The sequence below is a fragment of the Wasmannia auropunctata genome, unplaced genomic scaffold (assembly GCF_000956235.1).
Source record: "Wasmannia auropunctata unplaced genomic scaffold, wasmannia.A_1.0 LD335365.1, whole genome shotgun sequence".
In the NCBI taxonomy this organism is placed as follows: Eukaryota; Metazoa; Arthropoda; class Insecta; order Hymenoptera; family Formicidae; genus Wasmannia; species Wasmannia auropunctata.
Genome location: NW_012027525.1, coordinates 440,163 through 452,566, shown reverse-complemented (window position 1 = coordinate 452,566; position 12,404 = coordinate 440,163). Strand labels below are relative to the sequence as shown.

Below are 12,404 nucleotides of genomic sequence, written 5' to 3'. Positions count from 1 at the left end.
TAATTGTGTCTAATGATTCATGCCTGGCGCATATTATGAGGCTATAATTTAGCTTTAGATATTACGTATTTGTTTAAAAATCAAGCAGAAACCGGATACGATGATAGGACTATCAGATATTACGTGATACGCTTGCTGACGATTTATTTCTTCATCTAACCGATCATTTGATAGAAATAACGCAAAATAGAGTATTAATACATCGGCGTGCAATTCCGCGTGCGGTAAATGAAGTGGAAACGAAACGGAAAACTGTATCGAAAGCAGATATCGGAACAACGGCCGCTACGTTATTCCGATGCAATAATACGCGTCATTCGCATCTCCGTTCGAGATGAACGATCGATCGACGACACACGCGATGTGTGCGCAACGAGCCAATCGCAAACATCAGAAATAGAAATGTTGCACGGTATAAAACTTTCCCATTTTAGAAGAACAAAAATTTAATCTAATTACGTGTAAATGTATAGACATAAAATTTAATACTTTTATTTGATATTTTTCGAAAAAAAAACTATATAAAAGGACACACGTCTTTTATCGCGTAATTACATCTACATACCAATTGCATACAATAAGGAAAACATTTATATGATATTTTAATTTAATTTATACAATTAATTTAATAGGAAGTAAATGCAATTCTGATGACAATCTATTCTTGTTACTATCAAACAAAATTTATATAATTAAATCTAATTAAACGAGAAGTGATTCTCTTTAATTAAAGAACAGGTTGAAAATAATAGAAATTCTGTCCGTAACATTAAAACAACGATTATTCGATATAATGAATGATAATATAATTATTATTTTACCAAAATGTATTCCCAATAAATTTTGATAATTTTATCTTTACGTCAAATGTCTTTTCTCTACTCGCAAAATAATAACTTTCCCTCAATGAGGAAACGATTCATTCAAAGATTTTATAATCGTCATGGAAAGCGATGAAACGTTTGACGAGAAATAATATCGGCATTATATCGGAAGTAATTAATAACATTGTATACGTGCGTACGCTTGTTCGTCGCAGCTTTGTCGCATTATGAAACCGCAGGTTCCATTAAGTTACCATAAAGTTGCAGCCAATTCATCGGTCCATGATCTCGATTACTTATTCGCATCATGATAAATGCGGTGAAATTGCGGTTGGTTTCTTGTTATCTTCCGCTACGAAGCGTTACCACGTTTTGTCTGTTACCCTCTAATGCACATTTTGCATCCTGTTCCCTAATACATGAGATAACGTGATTCTATCTCCGTATATTATAATAAATATATCCTTTATTAATGACATTATATATTATTCTACATGTAGAAAATCATTTCGTATTGTAATCATTTAATTAATTCTCATATACTTAATTAATTTTCATATATTTTGACAATTAAACTCGATTTAAACAATCAGTGACTCGCGTCAGAATTCCAAATATAATAGAATGCTACTTATAATTTTATGAGTCGTATATGGTACGCAATTTATCCTGTACTATGAAACTGGAGTGCACACCACTCACAATACACAACATACGCGCACAAGAGAGAGCGAGTAAGTGAGAGAGAGAGAGAGAGAGAGAGAGAGAGAGAAAGAGTGCTTTGTTTAAAAAAATATAAACTACGCCAAAACGAACCGACGTCGATGTTGACCCAGATCCACCGTGCAAAGTCAATCAAAGCAATTTTACGCTGTCAATGTAGCGTACGTGTCATCGCCGAAGTTAATTAATCAGCCGTTCGCGATCAATTAATCGATATCATCGGTTTTAGATTGTGCGGAGGTGCTTCACACCGACCGCGGTATTCATCGTCCTAACGTTGTTAGGCGGATTCGACGGATGCGCGGCCGAGCGATGGTCACGACAAGTCTCCAACAGCGAGTGGATCCCCCTGGCTAATCCGGGGACCGCGTCTGGCCAACTGTCGCGGGGCAACGCGGAGAGCGGGCTTCTGTCTAGCAGCACGCATCTACCGAATCCAATTCAAACGCTCGCGTTACCGCCCGCCCTTCAGCAGCAGTACCAGGAGCAACTGATTCAGCTGCAGAAAACGCAGGAGAGCATACAAAAGCTTCTGCTGCTGCAGCAGCAGCTCAAAACTCAGCAGCAACTGCTTCAGGTAAAACGGTTCAGCTTGCGATGCATCGAGAATGCAAGATACTTTTAAATTTATTATTTTTATAAGAGATATTCATCGAGTAAATATCGAGAAATTTATGTTTCATTGTACAGCTTTCTCTTTATCAAATATATTTTTTTTTAAAGGCTGAAGCTATGTTTATATTGAAGAAGATAAATTTGGCAAAATCGTTTTGGCAAAAATACTACAGATACTTTATTAAATTTAATAAAGGATTCAACAGTTATATGCATAAGCTTCGGTTCCCTTTTGTTTATTTCATCAAACTGATTTTGCCTCCATTTACAGACTCAGACGTTTCTACCCGGCGATTACAGTAACGCCGAAGATGAGAAACAGGTACTACCGAGTTCCTTAGGCAACTTGCAAACGCCGCCCGAATTAACGTCGGAAGCTCTGGTACCCCCGCATCCGGACACGGGGGCACTTCCGCCGGTACGTCCTCCTCAGAACTTCCTGCCACAAAGACCGGGACAAGCCTACCAGGAGTTATCGAATTTGCCTCAGGGTCAAGTTATACTGCCGCACGGCCAAAGCGGTGGGAACGCGCAAGAGGGACCGCACGCTTACATAACGAAACAAGGAAGTCAGAAACCCGACGGAAAACGTTTGAAAGGACAATCTTCTCTGATTGGAAGCGTGGGCGATGAGGAGGAGGAGGTTCGTACAATGAAATCTTCAGCGTAGCTCGCTTTCTTTCTCGACGATTTATCAAGTTCTATTGACCAATTGTTACAATGTGCATCTCTGCGATGGTATCATTAGATTGAACAGAATCAGAGCGTACATAGAATACGCAAGATTCATATATCAACTGAGCGGAACCGGAACTAAGCACAGAAAAGCCATAAATTGATCTGGTTTCTTAAACACAAAAGTGGAACTTATGATAATGATTAATTTCAGTAAATATCGAACTCTTCACAAAGATATAGGTCAAGCAATTTCAATTCTTATCTCAAATTTTTTTTCATATTTATAACATTACTATAACACTATTTACAATATAATAGACAATTTTAATAATTGTTAAGTTGTAAAAAAAATATATATATAAACCATGAATTGAAGATATACATTACATATAACAGCATCAAATACGACATCTTGTAGGTTCAATTAGTATACGTTCCGGTGGAAACATTGGCGCAAAGAGGTCAACCGAAAAGGAACCGCGGAAGGAAGCAATATCCTGTTCGCCAACAGCATCCTCAACGAGAGAACCAAGGAGGCATCGACCAAACTTCTCTTTCGCCCGATCAAGAAACCTTCGCTCGGCAAGTCCTGCAGCAGATCCAGAGGGAACACGAGGAGACGGCGCAGTTCCTGAAGGAGGAACGCGTGAAAGAGTTTGCTAAATTGAACGAGGAGCAGAGGGCGCTCGAACGGAAAGCGCGATTGCAGCAGGAAGCCCTTCAGAGAGAACAGGAATTGTTGCGACAAAAGGAGGCCGAGAAGCAACGAAAGGAATTAGAAAGGCTGGAGGAAATGGCGAGGCAAAGAGAACTGGATCGAATTCGCGAGGCTAGAGAAAAGCAGAGGCAGGAAGAGCTCGAACGCCGACGGCTCTCTGAACTTCGCGTCAAGGAGGAGAGACGCCGCGAGGAAGAGGCCAGACTACGCGAGGAAGGTCAACAGGAGGATCAATTACGCGTTACCAGTCCGAATATTCAAAACCCTCAGTCCCAAGCTCTGGTCCGCGAACAGGCACGTCGCCCACAACTCACGGATGGCACCAGGATAAAAAAGATTCGCGGTAGGCAACGTCCACGAGTTAATCAGTACCAGGAACAGTCGAATTATCGCGAGGTCACAACCACACCGTCGCCCAATCAGCCGCCCCTCTCCGTTTACATGGGCAGTCCCACGTCCAGGTTGGATACCGTCAAGGTTACCGATGTCCTGAAGCTCTTAAAACACGCGAAAACCATCGCCGTCCTGGATACCGTCGGCCCCAATAGCCCGCAGGTGTTCGTGGGCCCGTCAAATCTGGACCCTCCCTACGGTTACGCGAAGTTCGATCTCCCCTACCTGTCGTCGATCGATCACAACAGGGTGGAACGCAAGGTCGACAAACTGCCTTTTTTCGTCGCCCCGCTGAGCTTCGATCCGCCCGCGGGTTACTCTAAGATTCCCTTCCCGGCGCCGCACATCGGTTCCGTCGTGGTCAACAACTTGTCGGAAACATCCTCGGAATCGAGCACCCCGACAAACGAGCAGAATCCCAATCCGACGCCGTTAATCGAGCCGAACTCTTACAGCGACGCTGATCAAAGCGGATCCATCGCTACCACCGCGTCCTACGATTCCTCGACCACTCAGAATTTCTCTCCGGAATCCAACAGCCCTAAGTACGATCCGGCATACTCAACGCCGCCCTCAAATTCGAAGTTCAGATTCAGACAGTATTACGACAATAAGCCGAAGCATTACTACGAGCAAGAGACCAAATTCACAACTCAGTCTCCGAAAATCGATACGACAGCCAGCTATAGACAGGAAGTGGTCTACTCTAGCACACCAAGTTTCCAGGACAGGTCAGTGAGTCCACACGATCCCTCCACAAAGGAGCAAGAGCTGGCGGCCCAATTAGCGCTTATCAATCATGAGCTCGTCCAGCAGAGAGAGCCTCAAAAATACACCGCCGAACAGTATCATCGTGAATCGTACGACGCCAACGAGGTCAGAGCGCCAGTTGGACCGACGCAATACAATTTACCAGCGGAATTACCGCCGATCTCCCCGCATTTACCGGGCTTGGTAAATTCCTTGCTGGATAAGCAAGAGAAGCTTTCTGTCGCTCCAACGCCACCCCCGACAACGACCACGACCACGACGCCTACGACGACGACTACTCGTATCAGCTCCACGACTTATAGGCCACGAGGAAGGTAAGTGTAATTCTATTATTACAATTCATAATATTGTACGTTTCATGTGGTTCCAACAATTTTTTAAAACATAATTTTAAAGTATTTTTTGTTATTAAAAAAATTTAAATAGATATTTAAATTATTAATTTTGATTTAATAATTCAAGTATCTTTTCGTCTGTAACGTTTCTCAAAATTTTCTTATTGGTTTTCATGGCAAAATGCATCGTAATATAATTTATGTGGAAAACATATAATTTTTTCACATGAATTACTCTAATGCCATTTGAGAGAAATTGATGGTTTAAGGCTAAGTAGAGCATAAAAATTTTTCAATCGTGAATGTCAGTGAGACGTTAATATATTAGAATTATGTCTGATCACGCACAGAGGCAGAATCGTACCTACTAGAGCCAGAACGACTCAAGCACCTGGTAACAGAACGGAAAGAACCCGGAGACCAACGTATAATCGATCGAAGTCTAGATTTACGACCACAACGGAGGAGTATCGCGAATCCTCTTACGAACCAACGAAATCGAAGACGCCGGAAACTACGCAGAAATATAACGCGAATACGGAACACAGAAGACCAGTATCCAGAGCGCAAAAGTACAGGAATCGAGATAGAGCGAATTCCCAGTCCGCGGTACGATTAATTTTTTTTTTAATTTCACCTACATTCTTTATATATTAATTGTATATATATATATATATATATATATATATATATATATACATATACTAATATCAAGATTTTGAAAGAAAGAAAACGTGGAAATATTGTATCCGCGCGTTCGCGTAAATACTGTTTTCTAAACTTGTTCAGGCTCGAAACCACAACGTTCAAACAACTAACTTTGAGAACTATCCACAGAGCGAGTCGCAGAGTGATGCCTCTCCCGCCACGTACTCGGCGCCGAGCGGACCCGCTTCTGATTTCCACCGGAAGGAAACTCCGGTGAGCAATTACCCGGACAATTATCCGACTACTCCCATGCAGACCGAAAATTACCCGCCATCGTTGCGCGACGTCACGGTTCAGCACAGCACGCCCTTGGCGTCCAACGATTACTCCAGAGATCAAAATTATCCGCAAAACCGCCCGCAAGAGGTGCGCTACCAGCACCAAGACGCGATATACGATCAGAGCGACGGCTTCCAGCAATCGGCGCTCGAGAAGGCGCCGGTGAACGGATTCAACTATCAAGTTGTAAACGAGAATTCGCCGGACCAAACGATTTCCCAGAGACCCAAGGAATATCCGCGTTACCAGGAAGAAGTCAACTACAATCTGCCCACGACGGTGGACCCGCGAGTCACGCCCGGCGAGGAGCATCGGTATTCCCCGATTTACGATGGCAATGTGGCACAAACTCAGGCGGATTACAATGCCGGCAAGATCGAGAGCACCGCGATAGAAACTGATCCGAATGCGTCACCGGTTTTCGTTCCACTTCAACAGAACAAGCAGGAGGATTACGAATTACCAATTCCCTCTACGGAGCCGCTTATTGAAGTACGTATATTAAAACAATATTAATGTTGTACGAATGTTCAGTTGCATCTTCTAAAGAAATAGATTCTTATGTGACGAAATTTCGTTGAAATTTTACTAGCCATGTGATAAATTGTAATCGATTATAAATTAAACATATAACTAATTAAAGATGTTATATGCCATTAATACATAATAAAAACAATACACAGAAAGAACGATTTTGCTGCAAATCTAAAAATAATTTTGTTGATCAAAATAATTTTGTTAGAAAGTCAAACTGCTGCTAGAATATCAGAATATTTTATAGCAATGCTTATCATTTTTTACTTTCAACAAAATTATTTTGATAGTCCAACAAGAATTATTAGATCTGTATCCAACAAAATTTTTAAATCTTTCAGTAATATCGTTCGTATAGAATACTATAGAAATGTTCCACAGAAAATAATTTCCATTATACAGAATTAAATTTGTTACAACTTATATAACTGATATATTACTAATAATTTCTCTGTACAACATTTATGAATCTCTCTTATCTTATGAATATTACTCTGTAGGATTTATAACTTTCTTTAGGCATAAGGTTTGATTTATTACCGTTTAGATATCGTTACAATTATTTCTGTCCCAGATCACCACGACCAGCACGACCACTCCGGCGCCCGTAATAATACGTCAGCGAGTCCGAGCTCGTCTAGGAGGCGGACGCACGCATCACGACTCCGCGATTCAGACGCGACCCCGCGGCCCCCAGGACGAGTACGTACGTTTCAGCGCTGTGAACAACGATTCCGGTCGCGGCGCCGGTAATCGGAACCGCGACGGATTGAGGACGAGGGCACGCGCGCGTCCGCAAAGTCACGGGTCGCAGGTGCAAACCGAGGGTAACGAGTACATAAAGATACACGCGGCTCAGCAGCAGAAACTGGTCGCCACTACCGTACCGCCGACGACGACGACGACGACCATGGCAGCTCCCACGGTGGAGGAGGACGTCGATTACGGATTCATAAGACCACCGAATTTCCGGCCGATGCAACCGGTGCATCCGGCGGACAGCAGATTCCAAGCGCCTATTACATATAGACCCGCTTTGTCCGAGGTACGTTTCACGAAATAATAGGAAAAAAGAGCAATTTTACATTAAAAAAAAATTGTGACAACAATTTTTTCTACGATGTTTTAAAGGATCGTCGTATTTTAACATTATAGTAATTACAATACAATTTTATTGATATAATAGTATATAACCATTGACTGAAAAATAGCAGTTTTTAATAAAATATCAGCATATAAGTTTTCAATTTTCTTTTAATATACATTATATCTTTTTTAGATATTTTAGAATTAAATTTTTGTTTAATAATCCATCAATCTTCAATATCTAAAATTTTTCAATCCTCTTAATACAATGTCCGAAAGGTATTTTTCATCAAGTACTTTAAAATGAAATTTCCGCTTAACACCCCATCAATCTTCCCTTCAATGTACTGCATCGCGCAGAAAGCATCCGAAATCACCCTTCTGAAACGCTTGAAAAATAAAACGCAGATACAGCACATTCTCTCCAACGACGAGACGGTGGTAGAGTCGAGCCCAAGTCAGATTCTGAAAAATCGTTCCAAATACCATCAAACCTTGAACCGTCGCCCGACCACGAAGATATTCGCGACGTCGACGACGAGCACGACGACGGAAATCGTACCTGTTGCAACGACAATGCCAGACGATACCGTGTACACTGCGAAACCGAAACCGGACGAGCCGAAGTCGACGAGAATACGAACGAGACTTCGTCGGCCCGGGAAGAAACGCATTACGACAACGACGGAATCCGGCCTCGACGCGCACAACGAATTACCGCTAGACGAAAACTATCCTCGAATAACGTCGCAACAGCTGCCGGTGACGGCGAGCGGACAGCAGCCTCTTTATGACGACAATTTCGACGTTGCGCCGCAATTCGTGCCGAATCAGAATCGACCGGCACAGTTTTACGAGGAGAACAGCGAAAGCGTAAGTGAATTCTCTGACGGAATCGCGCTGTGAAGGAACAAACACCAGATATAATAAATAGATATTACGAAGAGAAAAAAAGAAACGGAATGTTTTTCTCATTTAATGTAAAATATGAAAGTTAATTTATTACTGTAATATATATTATTAAATATTTGGTGATAAATCTGTTTCCAATACTTTTCAAAAGAATATGACTCACTTCTTTTTTACTGAAATGCAATGTGTATGTTTCCAGCAGTATCCGCCTCAAGAATTTGTTCTAAACTTCGGCAATCTGCCGGAGCAGGTGTCGCAACGCGAAGAATACGATCAGACCCAGCTGGCTAGTATTCCGCCGAAGAAATATAGCCAGTCGGGTAGCGTGAACTCGGACGCGGGCGCGCACTCGAGCGGTGACATTTACGGCGCCGAGAGCCAGTGGTCCACGAAGCTGTCGAAGACGTCGTTCCAGCCGAGCTTCGCCTCGAATCGCGTAGCCGGCGAGTCAAAGAGGGGCCGAGGCAGAACCGGCAGCGAGCAGGAGAACGAGAACGCACCCGAGATTATTACGGCCGGACCGGAAATGTCGTCGGTGACGGTGCTCGTTTCCTCGGACTATCAGAAACACCCGAACGACGCCGACAATATGGACACAGTGATGGATGGTTTCGGATGGAAGACGAACGCGCAGGATTCCGCGGAGAAATTGAACGCCACGAGGGCAGTGACGAATTCGCCAAATCCGATAACAGCACTTCAGGATCAATCCCAGAGCGATAAGGAAACGCGGGATTGGATGAACAGCAAGAATGAAAACTTTACGGAACAGATGAACGACGGCGCGAAAGTTACGAAACCTGATTCTCCTACCGGCAGAAAGGTAAAATAAAAGTTTAGACCGATTTGATATTTTTGCAAAATAAATAATTAATTTTAAGTACTAAATTCGAATGTAGCATTGAAATTTAAAATCTGTCTTTGTAATATTCTATTCTGCAGGGGGCAATACAAAATAAATAAAAAATTTGTCTTTCAGACCCGAAGAAGGAAAGTTCGCGTGCGGGTAAGACCTCTCACGGACGACTTCGTCACCGCCGAATCTCAACACTACAACTCTGCAGTGAACAGTCTGGTTCAAGATCAATACAAGTACAATCCGATTCACGATTCGAGGTTCACCACCGCCCAGCCGATTGCGACGACCGTCACCGCAAGTACCGCGGCCGCCGCAGAATCGACCAAGAAATCGCTCCTCCAGAATTTCTTGGAGGAGATGCTGAAGAACGACGAGGTCTCCATTCCGACTCGCGTCACCGCGATCACTACGGAGGTGCCCGACTGGACGATGTCGACGCCGATGACAACACCGTACGTTTTTTCCGACAACGGTGAAGTTACAACCATGAAAGAGAATTACACACCGATCGATACGACGCTGACATCGAACGTCGACGAAGAACGCGTTACAACGGTAAATGAAGATTCAAACGGATCGAAAGACGAGGCTCAAGTGACATCAGAGGGAACAACTCATTTGTCGCAAGGAGAAACTGAAGTGCAAAAAGTATCTAAATCGGAGGAGTACAAGAATTCTCAGGAAGACAAAAGCGAGCAGAACGATTTGGAAAACGTCGAAGTATTTAATCAAAGATATAATCTGCCATCAAATTCACCCGGATCAGGCATCGCGAATAAAGACGAGGATAGCGCAACGAAAGTAACCGGCTTCCCGAAGGAAGATATACGAAAACTGAGTGCCATCGGTAAAGAGAAGGAACACATAATGACGTTGAAGAGGCAGGAAAACGTTAAAGAAGATCAGGCGCACCCGAAGAATCACAGAGCCAAGTGGAGCGAAGTGAGATACCCGTCGGCTCTCGACAAGTCGAATTCATATTCCACGACGGCCATCCCCGGTGCCGTTACGCAAGACGAGGGCGATGGCAGCGTGAAAACGCTCTCCGACTACGTGAAGGCCATCTTCGACAGCATGAAGAACGCCGAGGGCGAGGAGGTCGCAAAAGTGGTCGAGGCCAAAAGTGAGACAGACAATTATAACTCGAACGGCACCGCTTCGGCGCACGCGGCGAATGAAAGTGAAGAGATCGATCGGAGAACCGTACCGACTGGCTCTCCGCAGGACACTTCTGCGACCCAACGCGTCAAGGTCGAAGAGAACGGGACGAAACCCGAGGAGACGCAGGAGGCGACGACGAAGGAGAGCCCTACCACTTTCGAAGCTGTCACGCTGATCCCAGACACGACCGCGAACACGGTGGTACCGTCCGAGGGAACCCCGATAACAGAACCCTCCACGACGACCACGAAGACATCGCTCAGACAAGCAAGCAATGTGTTCAGGACGAACTCTACGATGCTGGGCAAGGTCCTTAGAACCTCGACCACCACGAAGGTGTCCCACATGACGGAGATTTGCTATAGAGGTCGATGCGTGATGACGAGACCCAAGATGGAGGACGCTATGACGAGATGAGGGAAATTCGGTTGTGGGGTTATCATTAGCATTTTCCTGTCCGGTTGTTGAAAGGTAAACTAAGAGTGACAGGCAGAAAACTCGAGAATTGTTTATTGAATATCTACCATTATTGACAAATGCAGTAAAACATATTAAAACTTAGCAACATTTTTCATATCAATACGCGTGTGTATATGTTAACTGTTACTTTTACATATGTTGATTTTAAAGATCCGTAAGAAGGTTCTAAAGAGCTAAGCTACGATATATATATATATATATCAAATAATTGAAACTTCCGGACAGAAAAGTGTTAACTTTTTGAATAATTTTTATTTATTGATAGAGATATATCGTATTAACAATCTCCAAAAGTCGTACAAAAGTCATGTTTGTTAATGCCCGAAACTAGAGTTATGTCCTCATATTCTCTTAAATTGTTCTTCGCACACAGAATTCTCTTAATTACACATTAAATCATAAACAAAAAGGACTCTCTTTACGTCACAAAAGATAAATTTATGTTTAGCCTAAAATGTCAACCGAATTACGGCGCAATAGCAGAACAGTGAATTGATCACCAAGTTTTCGTCTCACACATAAACACGTAAGGAATGATCAATATTCTCTCTAGGCGCCTCCGTTTAGAGAGGATATTTTATCGCTGGGAGATATAGGGCATCGCTCAAGATGTCGCGACAAATTATGTGTGTCGGAGGGTTGAAAGCGAAATATCAACGTGATATCAGTTGTGAAAAGGGATGTCTGGGAAGGAAATTCTGCGTCGCCGGCGGCAAATCGATCGTCCGTCGCGACGCGCACTTATAAAAAAGGCGCCGAGCGTGTGCCGGCGTCCTTCCAGAGCGAGATCGAAGCGCAGAAGCCCGGCTTGCGCGAGTAACGTAGGGAGCTAAGTCTATTTAATTTAACTACATACTTGTGTAGTATACGTGTAAGTTAAGCGTGTAAGTATTTTAATAAAGATGTGAAAACGCAAGAAAACAAAAGTATTTTATCCCTTCCTCTTTTTCCTAAACAATCCGAAATAATGCAAGCTATTTATTAGTCTTCTTAATTACGAGAATCTTTATTTTTTGAAAGAAAGATTTAAATTTTTTGTAAATTAATACTTTTAAGTAAATACAAAAAAAAATATATGAATGTAAAATTTATGAATGGATTGATTCTATATAAGATTTACGCTGCCGCTCTAGTAACTTTTTCTTCACTCTCAAGACGAACTTCATCTCGCGCCTCGGCCAAAACCTACCCTTATGTCGTCATCGATCGGCAAAGTTCAACCCCTCTCGTGCAGATGGTGCCACGTCATGGAGGGATGGTATTCCGGCACCGGAAATACGACGGGGGATGCTCGTAGGGATCTCACCCCCCTCGTCGTCATCGTGCGA

At 43.1% G+C, this 12,404-nt stretch overlaps 1 protein-coding gene across 1 annotated transcript; it reads left to right on the top strand.

The window, feature by feature from the left end:
• The first annotated feature begins 1,106 nt into the window (after nucleotides 1–1,106).
• LOC105457147 (mucin-12-like) lies at nucleotides 1,107–11,997 on the top strand. Its single transcript, XM_011701648.1, has 10 exons — nucleotides 1,107–1,154; nucleotides 1,777–2,124; nucleotides 2,434–2,805; nucleotides 3,259–5,036; nucleotides 5,408–5,666; nucleotides 5,895–6,536; nucleotides 7,153–7,627; nucleotides 8,068–8,537; nucleotides 8,779–9,399; nucleotides 9,556–11,997. Exons 1-10 carry the CDS (start codon nucleotides 1,107–1,109, stop codon nucleotides 11,011–11,013), a joined length of 6,471 nt encoding a protein of 2,156 aa, XP_011699950.1. The 3' UTR covers nucleotides 11,014–11,997.
• Nucleotides 11,998–12,404: the final 407 nt, after the last annotated feature.